This window comes from Monocercomonoides exilis (assembly GCF_001643675.1).
Source record: "Monocercomonoides exilis strain PA203 chromosome Unknown scaffold47-789622, whole genome shotgun sequence".
Classification (NCBI taxonomy): Eukaryota; Preaxostyla; order Oxymonadida; family Polymastigidae; genus Monocercomonoides; species Monocercomonoides exilis.
Window position 1 is genome coordinate 652,808 of NW_027150592.1, and position 18,859 is coordinate 671,666.

General features: G+C 37.0%; 6 protein-coding genes across 6 annotated transcripts; 2 read left to right on the forward strand and 4 right to left on the reverse strand.

Moving 5' to 3' along the window:
* Positions 1-114: 114 nt before the first annotated feature.
* Positions 115-3,687, reverse strand: MONOS_7809 (uncharacterized protein; the record flags this gene model as incomplete). The annotated part of the gene is made up of 4 exons (XM_067878162.1): positions 115-1,744; positions 2,165-2,237; positions 2,323-3,556; positions 3,658-3,687. The coding sequence occupies 4 exons, from the start codon at positions 3,685-3,687 to the stop codon at positions 115-117; spliced, it is 2,967 nt and encodes a 988-aa protein (XP_067721458.1).
* Positions 3,688-5,937: 2,250 nt separating this feature from the next.
* On the forward strand, positions 5,938-8,118 carry MONOS_7810 (putative Methionine aminopeptidase 2). The gene is made up of 5 exons (XM_067878164.1): positions 5,938-6,066; positions 6,165-6,243; positions 6,318-6,389; positions 6,455-6,596; positions 6,676-8,118. The coding sequence occupies exons 1-5, from the start codon at positions 5,947-5,949 to the stop codon at positions 7,919-7,921; spliced, it is 1,659 nt and encodes a 552-aa protein (XP_067721459.1). The 5' UTR covers positions 5,938-5,946; the 3' UTR covers positions 7,922-8,118.
* A 119-nt stretch (positions 8,119-8,237) lies between these two features.
* MONOS_7811 (putative signal recognition particle subunit SRP9) lies at positions 8,238-8,656 on the reverse strand (the record flags this gene model as incomplete). Its single annotated transcript, XM_067878165.1, has 4 exons — positions 8,238-8,348; positions 8,407-8,475; positions 8,537-8,560; positions 8,612-8,656. 4 exons carry the CDS (start codon positions 8,654-8,656, stop codon positions 8,238-8,240), a joined length of 249 nt encoding a protein of 82 aa, XP_067721460.1.
* A 611-nt stretch (positions 8,657-9,267) lies between these two features.
* On the reverse strand, positions 9,268-11,193 carry MONOS_7812 (uncharacterized protein; the record flags this gene model as incomplete). Its single annotated transcript, XM_067878166.1, has 5 exons — positions 9,268-9,501; positions 9,574-9,865; positions 10,161-10,755; positions 10,824-10,997; positions 11,055-11,193. 5 exons carry the CDS (start codon positions 11,191-11,193, stop codon positions 9,268-9,270), a joined length of 1,434 nt encoding a protein of 477 aa, XP_067721461.1.
* Positions 11,194-11,261: 68 nt separating this feature from the next.
* Positions 11,262-12,458, forward strand: MONOS_7813 (putative 40S ribosomal protein S26-1). The gene is made up of 6 exons (XM_067878167.1): positions 11,262-11,278; positions 11,365-11,461; positions 11,517-11,552; positions 11,619-11,667; positions 11,723-11,847; positions 11,929-12,458. Exons 2-6 carry the CDS (start codon positions 11,366-11,368, stop codon positions 12,001-12,003), a joined length of 381 nt encoding a protein of 126 aa, XP_067721462.1. The 5' UTR covers positions 11,262-11,278; position 11,365; the 3' UTR covers positions 12,004-12,458.
* A 421-nt stretch (positions 12,459-12,879) lies between these two features.
* Positions 12,880-18,165, reverse strand: MONOS_7814 (putative GAF domain; the record flags this gene model as incomplete). Its single annotated transcript, XM_067878168.1, has 3 exons — positions 12,880-13,573; positions 13,811-17,430; positions 17,512-18,165. The coding sequence occupies 3 exons, from the start codon at positions 18,163-18,165 to the stop codon at positions 12,880-12,882; spliced, it is 4,968 nt and encodes a 1,655-aa protein (XP_067721463.1).
* Between the last annotated feature and the right edge of the window lie 694 nt (positions 18,166-18,859).

Consider the following 18,859-nt stretch of genomic DNA (forward strand, 5'->3'; position numbering starts at 1 on the left):
AAACATGCAATTGAAGAGAATATCCAATGAATAATGCATTTGATTTCTGAAAGAGTTAAAGAAACATCAATTAGCGTTATTGCAAGCTTTCTATTCAGAAAATAAAGAAAAATTTCATTTTATTCTTGTTTTTCTAAGCATCAAATGGAAAAGGTGAGGATCATCAGTTTCCTTCACAAATTGTCTCAACTTTCTTTCTTTTGCTTTTTGATTGGTGCTGTCTTCTGTAACAGCACTTTCAGTTCTTTCTCCACTTCTTTCTCTATTCTCATTCACCCAGCTGCTGTTGTCGCCACCTTGAACATATTGTGCGCAGTTAGTTTTTGTTAAACTGTCCCATCGAGCAACATCAGATGGGTTGAAAGGAATTGCTGGAAATGAAATCTGAGGAGATGGTGGAATGAGAGACGTCTGAGGTGGATCGTGAAGCTGGGCCATTAGCGATAGAGACGAAATTGGTGGGAAAAGACCAGCTTGATCCGATGATGGAATTGAACATTCGCTGCATTGCTCATGCGACGAACAAGAAGCCTTTCCAACGTGGGGTGTTATTCGAACACTGTTTGAGCTGTTTTTTTGAAGATCGTTCGTTGAAACTCCTTTATGCGTTTCATGACATTTATCTCCTTTCGCTAAATTCGTTTCACCACTCTGCAACAGATCAATCCTCTTCTGCCTTTCCTCCTCTTCTTTCCTTCTCTCGTCCTTCTTTCTAACATCGAGAACAGGAGGTGCTGTTGCGTCAATACTTAGCGTTTTCAGTTTTGTCCATGCAATTGCAGGCGGAATTAGAGGAGGAGGAGTGCAGCAGAGAATATCGTCCTCCTCGTTTTGTGTGAGCGATGGAACATCGTTCGACACACCTTCTTTTTTCTCTCCCTCGTTTTTATCCGAATTTCTGCAATTCTTCTTTTCATTTGCGCTTCTTGTTCTTTCAATAGCTGCCAAAGAACCAGGATAACGGCAACGACCAGGATCGTCGTCCCACAACAACTGTTGAGGAGAAGGTGTTGGAAATAAATGGGGCACATTGTCAGGTGGATGAGTGTTTGACGGGGTCAAGTTTGAACTGCTTGATGGAAGCAGTAGTGACGGTACTGAAGCAAATGCAGGACGCTTTTCAATAACATGAATATCACCAGCTTCACAACCGTCCAGTAAATCTTGTGGATGCTGTTGGGAATCCCATCTAGTACTCCAATTATTTGATCTATTTGATGTGTCTTTTCCCCCCTCATCATTTATCGAAAGAACAGCCAATGACGCGGTGAAATGTTGCTTTGGCAAATAATCTCTTTCTTTACTCACACGAGATACAAATGCTGGATGAAGTCGTTTAATGATTGTTTTTGGAGGTGATCTCCCTTTTTCTTGTGGGATTGATGGGCTAATGAACGATTTTTCCTGTTGGAATGTAAATTCAGATCCTTTCGAAGAATGTGAATGTGGAAGATGATGTTTTTCTTTATTAAGAGATGATTGCGGACAAGTTGCAGAACTTCGAAGAAACGAATTAAGTGGAGATATTTCAAATTCATGTGCGCTGCTCCCGCTGAGAACTTTCCGAGGTTCGTTAGGCAGAGGCTGTTCTCTCAAAAAAGTTTGAGCCGAAGAAGGAATAGCAAAGCTCTTTGGCTGAAGATGTGATTGCGGAGGAGAAGGGATTAATTCGAGTTGCTCGTCAACTTGTGAAATGATTTCGTTAAGTGCTGTCTCAAATGATGAAATGAAGAACCAAATTAGCCTTTTTCAAAATGTTTATAGAAGGTCAATTCTGATAAACATACAAGAAAATAATTATTCTATGAATAATTTTCAAACAAATAACTGATTTTCAAAAAAAAAATTCGATATGAAAAAAAAAAATAAGGAAGTTAAATTTTCTAAAGTTAAAAAAAAAATGCTAAAAGTTTTCAAATATATGTGAAAACGAAGAAATAAAAAAATAATTTTAAACACTTAAAGATTGAAATGAAATAGAAATACCCTACTGCAACGCAAACAAATGATAATTGGATAATTTATTCACAATGAAATTTTTCCAAAAACACTCAAAAGAAATCTGATATATTTTCAGAGAAATTAATCACTTTTCATTGAGTTTTTGTCCTTTGACTGAATTTCGTCCAAGATTCTCTTTGATGACGAAGGAAGTTCTACATACATTGACTGATTATGCCCTTCAAGAATAAGATCTAACAATGGGATCTCTTTGTATTTTTCTATCAAAATTTCAGCTTTTAGAAAATAATTTCAAATAAAAATGTTAAAATGTTCATAAACGTAAAAACATTAATCTTAATATCAATTGATTTATCAAACCTAGAACAGAATCATCTCCTGCAATTGATTTTATAAACTGAACATTCTGCTCCACATTTTCTGATTCTTCACTGTCATCATCTTCATGTTGACGTAATGCAGGTGGTTGATAAAATTCATCGTCTTTTTCCTTATTTAAATCATTGTATTTTTCATTGCACTCAAGCGAAGAAGGAGAAAGCGAAGAAAGGCTTTGATTAATGCTTGCAATTTCTTTAGGTGTTGAAGTGCCGGAAGTGAAGTGAATTGAATTTGAAGGTGATGAAGATGATTGGGAAATGACAGTTTCTTCTTTACAAGGAGAAGAAAATGCACAAGATCCGCATTGATAATCCAATTCGTCAGAAGGAGAATGTAAAATAGTCTCTTCATTTAAGGAAAATAAAGATCCACCTGCTTCATTTCGATATTTACCATCGAGTTGTGTACCTTTTGCTGTTGAATGTTCAATTGAGTTTCTTCTTGATTTTGATGACGTCCTAAAAGAAGGGTCAGCAGTTGCTGAACGATTATGCTTTGAAGTGTTTCGATGAGAAATTGAGTGGGTCGATGTGGACGGAGATCCTAAACTTGAAGTTTGCATCGAATGATGTTTGGTGTGAGCAAATGAGCACTGATGTTTCATTTTTCCCCAAACTCTTCCACAACGTTTCATTGTTGCTTCTTTCTCTTCTTCGTCAAGATCTGTATTTATGTGAAAAAGGGATGTAAGTGAAGGAGATAAAGTAGGTGAATCAGCTCTCAGTGGAAAAATTTCAGAATTATCTCCTGGAGAACTTGATAAGCACTCTCTAATGTAACTATCATTTTCCAAAGGCTGATCGCATTTTGATGATATTGAATTATTGCTTGTGGAAGGTGTAGCAGGAGGAGAATGAAGTTTTGCTGATTGACAAGTTGTTTCATCCTTTTCACTCGTTGATTTTTCCCCTTCAACTTCTAAATTTTGAGAACTACATACAGTCGACAAAATAGGTTGAATTGGTTGTAATGATGAGTCATAAAGAAATGAATCAACATCCGTGATATCAAGAGAACCAGCTGGTTGCGATGGAGTAAAGTCATCACCTATAACTGACGGCGAAAGGACAAGACGAACTGGAGTTAATGGTCTATAATCTTGATTTCTATGATCTTGAAAAGATGAGGACTGAGAAAGTGATGTTGATTGATGCTCAATTTCAACAGGAATGTCTGAGCATGAAGTTGTTTTAAAAACAGACGATGTTCTTGACTGAGTTAGTCGTGTAACAAGAAATAAAAAATGAATCAATAAAAAAAGAATCGCATAATTGTGAAACAGAAAAAAAAGTATAAAAATTAAATCTGTTTTACCTGTTCAATGCACTCATTATCTTTATGCATATAATTTCTATGATTTTTACTTTGAAACTGTTGCGAAAAACTGTTTGTGAAATCATTATCTTTAAATTTGTGATGACTAAAAATCAAAAATTTTCAACTAGCAGCTTTTAAGTCAATTTATTCTCTTTCAAACCTTTGAACATCAAATTTCCCCTTTCTTAAATCGGAAAATTTTGAAGGCCCTGACATTTGATTTTGTTGAATCATTTTTTCATTAAATGTAATGTAACTTTCATTTTCATCTTTTTCATGAAAATCAACATAATTTGTTAGACATTTTTTTCGTGTAGCAGCCAAACATGATTCCATATTTAAAAATATTTGTTTGTTTTTCAATTCAATTCAAATAAATCAATAATTATTGTGGTATGATCGCATTCTCATTTTTTTTGTCTTTAGACCTATTTACGTTTGTTTTAATCATTTGGCATTAACTTTAGCTGAAGCCAAAAAGTTGAACAAAATTTCAATAAGTGCAGATCTTTTTCAAAAAGATTGAGTCATTGCGAATTGATTCTCTTCTGGGTTTGAGATCATTGTTTATGAAAGTTTTTTCTTTTCAAATCTTTAATAAATTTTTCTAAAAAATTTATCATTCCAAGAAGACTTGAATCATCGTTTTTTCGATTTATCTAAAAAATATGAAATATTCATGAAGAAATTTTCGTAAAATTCAATACTAATCATTAATAATTGTTCAAATAATAAAAACACTAAATCATTGGATAAATCTCATTCTTTTGATTTTTCTTAACTGAATTGAAGTTTCACAATGGAATGATAACAACAGATTAAAAAAATAAAAATCAAGATAATTAAGCCAAAAAAAATTCATTGAAAAACATAAATGCGCTTTATCATTCAAAATTTTGCTATTTCCATAAGTATTTTATTTTTATTGAACAGAAATAACAAACAAAAACTGCTTGTCATAAAAAAAAACAAATCAAAAACAATAAATCAATTGTATGAACGTTTTTCATAAGAAAGCGAATGAAAATATACACAGAATATGAGTTGATTTAACATTCATAGTTGCAAAATGCTGCAAAATATTCGCTGGGCATTGTTAAAAGCTATTAAAACATAAAAAACAATTCCAAAAAATTTGGACCAATTAACATTGATAGATTAAAAACAGACAGAGAATATATAGAAAATGTAAGAATAAACAGTATATTTAAAAATAGATAAAAACATGCAATTTGTTTACGGAGACAAAGCAAACTTAAATTTCATGATCAAAGTTGGTATATAACCTTTAATTAATTGATCAAACAATAGATTGACTTTTTTTCAAAATGATTGAGTCATTTGCGATAAGTTGAATAAAATTCAAAATGAACACTTCTTTTCGAAATGACTAAATAATTCTCAAATAGGTCATTTAAGATTTTGAATAAATTTTAATTTTTTTTTTGCATTGGATAATGCTTCACATTTTTTGTTTCATCACTATATATACACAGGAATTGACTTCATCAAAAAAGAATTATATTCAACGTTTGTTTGAGATAATGATTAAATGCAATAGATGCGTGCTTGTTTTATTGCAAATGAAAAACATATATTGTTAACTTTTCGAAAATTTAACATTTTATTTATTTTATCCAAAAAATTCTTCAACTAAAATTTTGACCAATTTATTGCAATTGAAAAAATAAATTAGCCACTCGAACATATTTAAATATGGAAAGATTACATTAGAAAAGATTGGTAAAAGAATTGCTGTTGTTTATTAATGATAAAGTGAAGATTATGATATTATGGAAAAAGTCTTGTTCTGATTTGAATCACCGACATAAAACTGAAATAGAAAAAATTTTCCTTCCTTCTTTCCTTTCTTTTTTTGAATTTGATTTGAATTATTAATGAGAATATGATCATACGTACTCATTTAATGTTTTTAATGCCAAAAAAATTTGCTGAAGTTTCATATAAAAATAAAACTTGAAAAAAGATAAAAAAACATGAGTTCTTATTACAAAGAACATCAATAATTTTACACATTTAAAAGAACACTTGGAAAAAATAAAAAACAAAAAAATGCAATAAATAATTGAGATATTTGTTATTTTGTGTAGGATAGCTTATTTCTTTTTCATTTTTCAATAAGTGAGTTGAATCAAAAGATGAGATTTTATTTCAAAAAGGAAATCAAACATAACGGAACTGTATGAAACTTTTGATAGCAAATATTTTTTATCTTTCGAAAAAAGATGTAACAATAAGATCAAAAATACCAATATATATATACAGATGAGTTCAGAAGAAAAAATTCCAACTGCTGCGACTAAGTCCGAAAAGAAAGAGGAAGAGAAAGTGATAAGCGAGAAAAAAGAACAGGAAGCTGCAAAAGCTGGGGCTATGCCTTCACAAGTTTGAAGAAATCAAGACTTTTTCAAAAGAACTTATTTTTCGCATTGTTACATGCAAATTGCTGCTCAAAATAAATGTGAAAAAAAAAAAAAAAACAGAAGAAGGAAGAAGAGTCAGCACAAAAAGAAGATATTCAGTCTTCATCTTCAACTCCATCCTCAGCAACACCTTCTGGAGGTTAATTCGTTTCTTTGCAAAATTTTTCAAAATTTTGAAACATTCTTTCTGATACATATTGCTTTGCTTTTAAGTTATTTCTTTGCCTGACAAACAGGCCGTTCCACATCTTCCACCGCCACCCGAAGGATTAACGAGACGACCAGGTTTATTGAAGCTATTTCAAGACTGTTTAGGAAATTAAATTTAATTTTGATTAAATTTCCAATAGGATCAGATTTGCCAGATTTAATGTATGCGGTGAAGCCAGGACAGAAAGTGTTGCAAACATTTCCTCCCACTGTTCCTTTGAGCGAAATGTATCCAAAGAAGAGATATCCTCTCGGAAAGCTTGAAAAACATCTTGACGAAGGGTATTCCTTTATTTTATATATTTTAATTTTTAATGTCAATCTTTTTCATTTGCCTTGGTGTGCAATTAATGAAATTCAGAACAACTCACCGTTCAGCAAATTCAGAGAAAATTCGATTGGAAATAATGAATGAAGGAATCACTAACGATTTTCGCCGTGCGGCAGAAGCACACAGGCAAATGAGAGCATATGCGAGGCAGCTCTTGCGGCCAGGGATGCGACTGATTGATTTTGTTACTGAAGTTGAGATGAGAGGGCGCTATCTGATGGAAGATAGCTTTCTTTCTGATGTCTCCTCAAATCTTCTCAGAGCATCTTGCTCATCTCTCAATCCAGCAATGTCTGCTCTTCTAGGCAAGCTTCTGAACGATGAGGCATCATCGTCAGCAACTCCTTCGGAAGATGCAGCAAAAGGAAAGAAAGGAAAAGGAAAAGGAAAAGGAAAAGCAGCTCTTCATGAGGATGAAGAAACACGGCAACTGATTTCATCTCTTTATCCGGACTACACACACTCCACATGTGGATTGTCATTCCCAACTGGTCTTTCCCTCAATAACTGTGCAGCACACTACACGCCCAATCCTGGTGATACTCGTGTCCTTCTGGATACTGATGTTATGAAGATCGACATTGGAACCCATATGAATGGGCACATCATCGACAGCGCCTTCACTGTGTGCCTTGACCCGACGATGCAGCCTTTGATTGAGGCAAGCAAAGAAGGAACATGGACTGGCATCAAAATGGCAGGGATTGATGCCAGATTCATTGAAATTGGAGATGCCATCGAGGAAGTTATTTGCTCATACGAAGTAGAGGAAAACAAACGGATGAGATCAATCAGGCCTGTTGAGAATCTGAGCGGTCACTCACTGGGCGACTATATTGTGCATGCAGGAAAGCTGGTGCCCATCCACAAAAACGCGTGTGATGCGCATTTGAAGATGGAAGAAGGAGAAGCGTATGCAATCGAGACGTTTGCCACCACAGGAAAAGGAACAGTGTCTGATGGCCCAGACTGTTCTCATTACATGATGGCTCCTGATGCCATGTCGCGCATCGGATCAGTCAGAAACCCCAAAGCACGGAAGCTTCTGAACCACATCAACCAGCGTTTCAAGACTCTTGCTTGGTGCCGAAGGTGGCTGGAAGAAACAGGAGAGAAACAACACGCTATTCCATTGAAAGCTTTAATCGATGCAGATCTTGTTCATCCGTATGCTCCTTTGAGCGATATTTCCCGTTCACATGTTAGCCAGCATGAGCATACGATTTTGATAAAGCCAACTGGCAAAGAGATTGTTAGTTTTGGTAATGACGATTAGATTGTTTGAATAGGTTGTTTTTTTCTTTTTCTCCTCTTCGTTATATATTTATTCAAGCCTAAAAAGTTGTTTTAGAATTGACTGTTCATCTTCAGCAATCAACTCTTATTTTGTTTTACTTTTACAATTGTATCTTTTCCGCTTTCAGGATTTTATGTGTCAAAAAAAATGAAAAAATTCAAAAACAAAAACCTGTTAACCTCCTTTGTAAAATTTGAATTGTTAAGTAAATAGTGAACATCTACAATTTAAGTTAACGTTTACGAGAAAATTTCAGAGATAGTCCGAATAATACTCAGAGAAAATGAAATGAGAGTTACTGAGATGACGAGGATGAAGAAGCCGCTGTAGATCCACGCAAAAACAACGTGGTAAGTCTGTCTATTTTTTTGATGTCCTGTTGCTGCTTTGTAATAAATTTGTAACACTGCCAAAATCAAAAATATATTTTTGCAAAAAATAAAAACATCCATTCAGATCCACACCGTCCTGTCATCTGTCACTTTTATAACAAACTTTTTTTCTCTGTTTCTATATTTCATTGTAAGACGTGTCTGCAAAAAAGTACATAAATAAAACTGTGAAAGAAAACGCGAATATAATTCAAGAATAAACTTTTAACGGATTTGCAAGAAATAACTTTTATTTAAAAATTAATATGTTTCATAATAAAGATGGTTAAAAACACACATTCTCGCTTCTGTTTGCAAAATCATCAAACGACGTGATGTACATTATTTAATGATGGTTTGAAAAAATCAAAGAATAATTACCTCTTTTGAAAAGTCTATTTTTTTCGTAAAATTATGTTCTTTCAAAAAATAGATAAAAATTAATGGCTGATGATATGAATTGTTCAAAATAATATTTATTCAATTTCTATGAATAAACTCGTCATGATCTGATCGGTAAAGAAGGAAGAAACAAAAGTTACATTCCAATAACACCACCTTTCATCGTTCCTAAAACATTTCTCAGTTTGCTTCACATTTTCCAATTCCATAATACTCCTGTTTTATAGTTTGTACACACATTTCATTTTGTAATCAGTCACCGTTGATAAACATTTTCTTCCTCGTTCCTTGTCATCGTTAACAGTAGTCTACCAGTAATTAGTAGTCCTAATCTCTTTTTTCAGTGATAAAGGCAAATAGCACTTACCAAAAGAGCTTTCTCCAAAATATTATTTCAGCTTCTTGTTCGATACAAATGTTAAATGCTTCACACAGACCTCGATATAATTCGCAACATCGTCTTTATGTTGTCACAACATCCATTCAATAGAATGCATATGATAGCTGCTAGCCACCAAGCGTTCCAATTGAGTCAAATACTACCTCTTCTTTTTATCTCATCAGGTTTCCACGTCTTTCTTTCACAGAAGTTGGCTGTTCAATCTGCAGAGCATATTGAAGCACCTTTTCATCATGTCGCTTCCGCTTTACCTGCCACTCGAGCACATTCTTCTGCAGCTGCTTGCCAGCCTCTGTGTTCGGCAGAAGTGACAGCGTGCGCTCATTCCGCGGATCAGGCGCTGCTTCCTTCAGAGAAATCTGCTGCCCTCTCTCCAGCGTTGTGATCTCACCGTCGCATGGGTCTTAGCTGTTACCGGACACAGTGTACTTGCGCTGAACTGTGAAGAACAATCATACAATCATCTGGTTTGTGGTGAGTGTTCCTGTCTTGTCAGAGCAGATGACAGACACAGCGCAGAGTGTTAAGCGCCTCGACAACTGGCATTGTGCGAATGAACACATTTCCGAGACGCCATCTTCTGGATCCCAATAGCCAGCGTGAGTGAGATGATTGCTGTCAGCCCTTCCGGCACAAGCGCAATCCCGACGCAGCACGCAAAAATGATCGCTTCGTACCAAACCATCGACTGGTAGTTGATGAAGAACACCACCAAAAATGTAATGAGGATCAGATCCAAGGTTATGAAAACTATTTTTTTCCAAATTTGTCAAGTTCAACTGTTAATGGTGATTCAATTCTTCTTTCACTCCAGCAATCATTGCAGAGATTTTTCCTATTTCTGTTCGAACTCTTGTTGCAACGACAATTCCTTGAGCTGTTCCTTTTGCTGCAAATGTGCCTGAATAGATCGTGTTCGCTCGTTCCGTGAGCATAGCATCATCTGAAAGTTAATTAAACTTTTACAACTAATTGAAATACATTTACTGATTTCGAAATCAAAAAACTTGATAAATCTTACTAATTCCATTTTTCCACAAAAGACTTAGCTTTTGGCTTCATCATCGGAGCATATGTTAATATTTCGTTGCTAAAAGCAGAGAGTTCACAACAATGCAGCGAACAGAATGCTGGCGATTCCGGTGGCTTTGGCAAAAAAGGTGGTATACAAGCCGATTCGGCTTCTTCATGTTCAGTTTCAATATCATTACAAAAAGTTGTGTGTGACGGAAAGATAGTTAACGGTGCTTCAACACCGAATACTGCAGATTTTGGTTGCACATATAAAGATGGAGGTGCAACTGCAGAAGAAGAAGGGAAAAAAGAAGGCTGGGGCATTGGTAATGATACAGAACCATTTGTTTGTGAAGATGAAGGCAAAGGAATTCCGGAAGATGAAGGAAATTGTCCAATATCAAGTGATTCGCTCTCACTAACCGCAGAATCAGGCGGCTCCAAAATGCTTTCATGAGCAAGAGCAAACAGAGGATCATCGTCTGTTTCTGTTGTTTGAAGAAAGCGCCTCATTATTCTTCGGGAAAGTGGAACTCGGTTGCAGCTCGTAACGCAACAACCATTTGATTTTGAGCCTTCTATAATTCGAGGCTCATACAGCTTTTGCTTTTGGTCCAAAAGAATGTCTGAGTTTCATGCAATTTTGGATTGAAAAAAATCATTTTCTAAATATTTCAAAAAAGCAGGCTCAAACGTTGGAGGCAGTATCTGCTATATGGCAAGCACTTCTTTGTACAGTTTGCCGCGGAGCATGCTCGTCTATGCACCCATCCAAATGGATCAAACACAAATGGATCAAGTGATTGTTCTTTGTCGAATTGCTCCAATTCACGCTCCGCTAATTGCGTTGAAAATGCAGCAATTTGCTCTAATATTCAATTGATTACATTTATATTTTTGTGAATTTAATTTAACTTTTCAATACCACAGAAATAGCGCTTCAATACATCATCATATATCCGTGACTCTTGTTCATAAATTCGTTTTAATCTTCGCTCTAGCTCTTCTTTAGAATTTTTTTGATCGTTCTTTATATGTTTTGCTTCGTCAGTTCCATCTGACATTCAGTAATTTTGCTATGAATTCTTTCAAACTTAAAAGATAAATTACAGGTGATTTGACGAGAGGAAATATTAGATCAACACTTGAGTGTGTAAATTGCTATTATTTTGTTAAAATCCTAAAAAACGATTATCAAATTTTTAATCTTGATAATGAAAATTATTTCTGTGTAGAATGCCAGTTAAACGCAGAAACGGAGGTCGTTCCAAACATGGAAGAGGACACACACGCGCAATTCGCTGTGTGAATTGCGGAAGATGCTGCCCAAAGGTTTGAAAGTATTATTGCATTGCTTTCTTTTTTTTATCTTTTTTCATAAAATCAGGACAAAGCTATTAAAAGATTTGTCGTTAGAAATATGGTTTGCAACAATTTAGTTTTTTCACCAGCTTGTTTAAGATTGAATCAATTTCACTGAATGAAATAGGTTGAAGCTGCTGCATTGAATGATATCAAGGCTGCAACTGCTTATGATAGTTTGAACTTGATTTTTGATTTAAGATGATATTTTAATAATTTTTCATTTTTCAGGCTACACCATCCCAAAGCTTTATATGAAAATGGAATACTGCGTCTCCTGCGCTGTCCATTCACATCAAGTGCGTGTCAGATCTGATGAAGCTCGTCGCAATCGTGATCCACCACAACGTCGCAGAGTATGAAATTTGCCTTTAAAAAGGAAGCTTTTAGACTATTTGTTGTTTTATTCTCATTGTTAATTTTTGCAATCATTTTAGCCCACTGACAAAAAAGACGAGCAAAGAAAACCAGGTGCGACTCCAGCTGGACAAGGAGCCGCAGTTAGGGCATAAGCATCTCACCTCATAAGCTTGTCTTTTTAAATCACTGACACAATATAATATAACTCCTTTTCTGCAGAAATAACAAAAAGTATTTTTTGAAGATTAAGATAAGATTAGAGAAACTGATTCTGTTTCAACAAAAGAATACTAAATGAATATAATTACAGCATTTTAACCATTTTCGAATTGTTTTCAATCTTGTCAAAATCAATTTTTTAAATCGATATTTGCATTTTAGGATTCATATCCAACACAAACGTTAGGAAATTGAATAGAAAACAAAAAAAGAGAATGGCCAGAGCCAAAGATTCGATGTGGTTGCTTATTATTCATCAATTGGAAACATACATATTGGAGGGGATTAAAAAAATCAATTGCATATAAACTATATATTGTCAAAAGAGAGTGTTTCATCTGATTGAATATACAGTCACAATTTTCAACAAGCATTACACTGAAAGGAAATTCGGTTTTGTAATAAAAAAACAACTAAGAATCATTTAAAAAGAAGAAGAAGAAATAAATTCTTGAAATAAAACTAAAGATATTTCAAAATTAAGAACACGGAAAACAAAGTTATAGACTTGAAAATAAGAGGAAAAAAAAAATGTGTTAAAAAAATGAAAGAAAAGGTTCATAAATATTTTTTTTCTTTCAAAAACAAAACTATTTTTATTTTCATTGCGATGTACGTTTAGTAAACACGAAACTAAGTAAAGTGAAATTAAGAATTAACTTTCAAATTAAAAAAACAAAAAAAAAAAAAAAAAAAAAAAAAAAAAAAATTGTTATTATTATTATTATTTTCTATTAAAAAATTAAAAACCAAAAACGATTTTCAATAGAATTATTCCATATATATAAATATATTCCTTTATATATTATTTATATGGGGGTGCTAGTAGTAGCAGCAGCAGCAGAAGAAGAAGGAGGAGGAGGAGGAAGAGAAGGCTGCTCAAAGTTTGTCGGGGCAGACTGAAGCGAACGGCGAGTTTTGACAGCAATGTGAGATGAAAGAGGTGAAGAGGCATGTGATGATTGAGTTGAATTGGAAGAAGAAGAAGGAGAGGAAGAGGAAGAGGAAGAAGAAGAAGATGATGATGATGAAGAGGAAGTTGGAGAAGAAGGAAGAGAAGTTCTATGTGAAGGAGTGTGAAGTGAGGAAGAAGAAGGGGATAAAGGAGAAGAAGAGGAAGAGGAAGGAGAAGAAGAAGAAGTTGTTGTTGTGACAGCCACATTACGAACAGTTGCTTTACGTGAATTGGATGACAAAAGATTGGCAGCAGTGGAAGAAGAAGAAGAAGAAGAAGAAGAAGAAGAAGAAGAAGAAGAAGAAGAAGAAGAAGAAGAAGAAGAAGAAGATGATGATGATGATGATGATGATGATGAAGTGACTTGTTGAGATTGTGGATTAATACGAGAAGAACTTATACGAGGAGAAGGAGAAGAAGGATTTGAAGAAGAAGAAGAAGAGGAGGAGGAGGAGGAAGAAGAAGAAGAAGAAGATGCTATTTCAGAAGAAGCAACTTGTTTACTTACTCTCTTTGACACAGAAGGTGATGATGTTGGGCTCATATTACTTGTGGATGATAATGAAGAGGAGGTTGCAGGAGAAGCAGAGGGAGAAGGAGAAGGAGAAGAAGAGGAAGAAGAGGAAGAATTTGAGGAGGAGGAGGAGGAAGAATTAGAAGAAGAAGAAGAGGAGGAGGAGGAGGAGGAGGAAGAGGAAGAAGAATTACTAGCAATATGAGGTGTCACATCTTGTTCCTGTGTGCTAAGAGGCACTTTTTGTGTGTTTTTTTGTGACTGTTTGAACTTTGGTATTCGAATAGGAGCAAAACGAGCAAGATCTGATTTGGCAACATGATGAGAAGAAGAAGAAGAGGAAGAAGAAGGTTGAAGAGAAAGACGATGACGAATAATGTTTTCTGGTTGATTTTGAGAAGAAGAAGAAGAAGAAGAATTAGAAGAAGAAGCAGTAGAAGAAGCACCTTCACTTTCTGCTTTGGATGAAGTGGCTGGACTTATGAATTTTTCACTTTCTTTCTCTTCTGATAGCTTTGATGGCGATAGAATAGAAGATATACCAGAAGAAGAAGGGAATAATGATTTGGAGTGTCTGGAAGAAGAGGAAGAGGAAGAGGAAGGAGAAAGAGGAGCAGCAGTGGTAGAAGAAGAAGAAGAAGAAGAAGATATATCTGTATTGTTATTAGCAGAAGTTCCATTACTTGTTCCTATTCTTCTTCGTCGTCCTTCTGAACCAGATGATGATGATGATGATGGGATGATATTTGAAGATGTAGAAGAAGAAGCATTTGAAGAAGAAGGAGAAATCATTGGAGAAGAAGAGGAAGAAGAGGAAGAGGAAGAGGAAGAGGAAGAGGAAGAGGAAGAGGAAGAGGAAGAGGAAGAGGAAGAGGAAGAGGAAGAGGAAGAGGAAGAGGAAGAGGAAGAGGAAGAGGAAGAGGAAGAGGAAGAGGAAGAGGATGAAGAAGAAGAAGAAGAAGAAGAAGGATGAGCCGTATCCACCGAAGTTGTTGACTTTATTGGCGGAGCAATTTTCTGTTCGTTTTTGTTCATCATCATCATCATCAATGCACGGCCATCAGAAAGTGAGTCTGTCACTGGACGCACTTTGCGAGCAAGAGAAGGACGACGAATTTGAGAGGACGAGGAAGGGGAGGAAGAAGAGGAAGATGCAGAAGAAGTTATTTTGTGAGGTGTAGAGGAGGAGGAGGAGGAGGAAGAAGAAGAAGAAGAAGAAACCCCAGCTGATGTGATAGCAGAAGGAGCAGTTGAATTGAGAGCTTGATGAAAAGAAGGAGAAGTCGAAGGAAATGCCATGGGCTGTCTGTGATGGTGGAGATCAGCACTGCGAAGACTACGAGCAGCAGCTGAGGCTGTGGCTGAGGCAGAAGAAGAATGAGAAGAGGAAGAGGAAGAAGAGGAAGAAGAAGAAGAAGCAGGCACTATATTATTACTATAACCATTAGCACCAGACAAAATTCGCATGTTTTCATCAACAGTAGAGCCACTGGAGTATGTTTCAGCAGAAGGGGTATCTTTTATTGAGTCTGGTGTATTGTGGTCACTGGGTGTGTCTTTGATCTTGCGAGAAGAAGAGGAAGAAGAAGAAGAAGAGGAGGAGGAGGAGGAGGAGGAGGAAGAGGAAGAGGAAGGAGGAGGAGGAGCTGTTGAAGAAAGAGGGAGTTGAACAGGGGTGCTTGGATGAGAATGAGGATGAGAATGGGAATGCGAATGAGAATGACTCTGAGACGAAGAAGGAGAAGGAGAAGGAGCAGCAGAGGAAGCAGAAGAAGATGATGATGAAGTGCGAGTCCCAGACACAGCCCCTGCTCCTGCTCCTGCTCCTGCTCCTGCTCCTGTCCTTCCCTGTATAGAATGATGTGTATGACTATTACTATTACTACCACCACCACTTGCTCCATTGCTATTTCTGTGATGTGTCCCAAAAGCAGAGAAGATGCCTGTGGGTGACCCTGTCGGCGTCACAGGGCCAGGACTAAGATCAGCAGTGGTGGGTGTCATGGGCGGAGAAATCGGAGAAATCGGAGAAATAGGGGAGATCGGAGAAATAGGGGAAAACGGGGTGGAAGGATAAGGAGAAGAAGAAGGATGTGAAGTTGTATGAAGGTCTGTTGTTTGTGCAGAAGAACCGCTACTGCTGATGTTACTGTTGTTGTTGGTTGTGAAAGAAGGGGTAGGGATGTGAGGTGTGGGGTTCTTAGGCGACATCTGTAGCAGAGAACGAGAGGAGGAAGGGACATGGGAAGAAGAGTCAGAGGGTTGTTTGGGTGAATGTGAATAAGAAGAAGAAGAAGAAGATGTTGTTGTTGTTGTTGTTGTGCTAACAGACTGAGGAGAAGTAGCATGATGTCCCTGAAGAGAAGAAGGTGATTGTTGACTCATAGCTCCAGTAACAGCTCCAACACCAGAAGCAGAAGCAGAAGCAGAAGTCGAGTAAGACTGCTGCGATTCCTGTGACAGCTCATCCGGAATCGCCAGCGCCACGGGTTTTTGAGGCATTTTCAACCGACACCCATATTCTACTTCGAACACCCTCACTTTGTCTTTGAACCCCTTTAGTGACTTTGGTGACACCTCAATCGTCAGCACATCCTTCAAGTTCGCCACAAGAGCAGCTGTCTCTTCAGAAATGAGGATTTGCGACGGCTCGGCAACAGAACACAGACGAGAGGCAAGATTCACTGCATCGCCAATCATTGTGTATTCTAACCGCTGTGTCGCGCCTAGAAAACCTGCAATGGCTTTTCCAGTGTTGATGCCGATGCCAATCTCGAAGGCGAAATAGGGAGAAGGCTGTTTGACGACTTCGTCTGTGGATTTCTTGGTTTGGGAGGAGGAAGAAGAAGATGAGGAGGAAGAAGAAGAAGAAGAGGAAGAAGACGAAGAGGAAGAAGAAGAACCTGAATTCGCCTTTCCCGCATTTTTACTCTTCTTGTATTTTGCCAGTGCCTGCTTATACTTCTCCTTCCTCTCTTTATTCCACTCCCAAATAGCTTGCCTGCACTCCAATGCAGCTATCACCGCCCTTGAGGCAATTTCCTGTGCAGAAAGTGTTCGATGCTCTTCCAACAGCGTCCCTCCCCACGTCACCATCATCATGTCGTCAATGTACTTGTCCAAAACGCCATCGTGTCGGAACACACAGGAAACCATCTTGTCAAAATACTCATTCAGAAACGTGAACTGCTCAGATGGTGTTTGGTTGCGGTAGATTCGGCTGGCGCCCTTCGGCTCCGCAAAGAAGATCGTCCCGTGCTGCACTTCAACACAGTCTCGCTGCATAAACTGAGCACTTGACATTGTCCGGTGCAGTGTGGACAATGCAGATGATGGCTGAGAAGAAGAAGAAGAAGATGAAGAAGAAGGAAGTGAAGGTGAAGGTGATAGTTGATCGGTTGGTCGGAGGATGCGCTGCAGCAGTCTTTGCGGCAAAAAACGAGAAAGGGATTCCTGTTCTTTCTCTTCCTTCAGTACTCTATTCAGCAACCTCTGGTTAGACACCACTTTCCCAATAGGCGCAGCGACTGACGTGAGTAGAGACAAATCTTTCTTTGAGAAGGCATCCTGCTGTGAGGAATCAAGCACCAGCACCCCAACAACCTCGCCCCCTCCAATCAGCGGCACCGCCAGCGTCGACCGCGTGTCCATCTGCACAATCGAATGAGACAAAGTCCACCGATCGTCGGATTGGCAGTCCCGTGATAGGATTGCCTGCTTCTGCCTCCGCACATACTCTACAAGCTTCGACGAGAACACAAACTCTCCTTCTTTGTCTTCGCCGTCCCGCTCCCGCAGACGCGATGCAGCGAGCTTCATCTCTTTCTGCTTCTCCTCTGCCAGCAGCACAACTGCACTTTCAGCAGTGGGAAATAGTTGGAATAACACATCCTAAATGAAAAAAATTGAATATAAGAAATAAAACGAAGTAATAAACAGATGCGAATTAAATAAAAGTTGCTTGCTGCAAACCAAGCACCGAGAAATCATGTTATCAACATCCATATCGCTTCCAGTTCGATTGAAAAGATACGCAACTCTAAGCCGTTCATAATCCTGCCGAAGCGTCTCTGCATCTGTAATTTGTTCACTGGGTGGAAAATCTATGTTTTCTGTGTTCAGCTGAACACCTTCTTCCATTTTGAAAATACGCTGCGCATGTGAAGACTGCCTGGTTCTTACGCTTTCAGTGGAAATTGTGAAATGAAGAAAACAGGTGCCCAATGCGATCATGTCCCCAGAGACTATTGGCTCTCCGAGTTTCTCGCGGTTTTCACCAAACTGAATTCCAGGATGTCGCAAGTCATCAGCGGGAACTGGCTCTCCTTCAGGCGTTAAATGTTCAATCGCTTCCACTTTGTTTGAATTGATGTATGTTTCGTTTGTACTTCCACAATCCTTCAAATAATACCGCCTCTGCAACTTGTATATGACTGCATGAAATTTGGACACGGTTTGATCGGATATTCTTATATTGGCAGTTTTCGCTCTGCCAATCACAGTACGAAAGTTTTTAATTTTGAATTCTTGAGGCTTTTCATGAGTTGGATGATAAGTGAGGATTCCCACTGTGACAATCGTTTCACTCGCATCAAATGACTCTTTTCCAAATGATCTAAGTTGCATGGATGATATTCTAATTATATCAAGCTGCTAACCGTATGCTTCAGGATTGAAACTTTTTAATCAAATAATGAATGAATCTTTATGCGTTTTCTTTTGATAAAACTTCCAAGAAACAGAAACGCAATCTGGAAACAAATCAGATCTGGCCCATAGTAGATATATGTTGTTTTCAATTTAATTCTTTGAAACGAATATTCTGATAGGCATTCAAATGTTCTTTCAAAAAAATAAAACAAATATGTGTATGTGCAAATTTAGATTTTTCAATGAAGTCGTTTCAGACTAAGGAAATACAAAACGAAAAATAAAGAAATAACTAAAACATAAATGAATTTAAAAAAAGAATCCACATTATCCACTTTTTGGAAAAGAAAGAAAAATATCAAATATTTTTTTTTATTTTCATTGATGAAAAAGTGATAATACTTGAACAATACAATTTACTGTTAAATTGCCTCTCTTGAATAAAATTTTCTGATAAAATTTTGCTCCATATAACAAGTTTTCTATTTTCATTTGAACTCAGCAAAGCATTTTTTCTGTGCATCAAAATAAGCATAGCTTATCTAATGCTTGTGCTCAACTTTCCTAAGCTTCACCGTTTCTGTTTTTTCAGAGATTTTTGAAATATCACTATTTTCACAAATACAATTGGTGCTTAACCAGCACCCTGGTGCCAAACCCGCACCCTGCA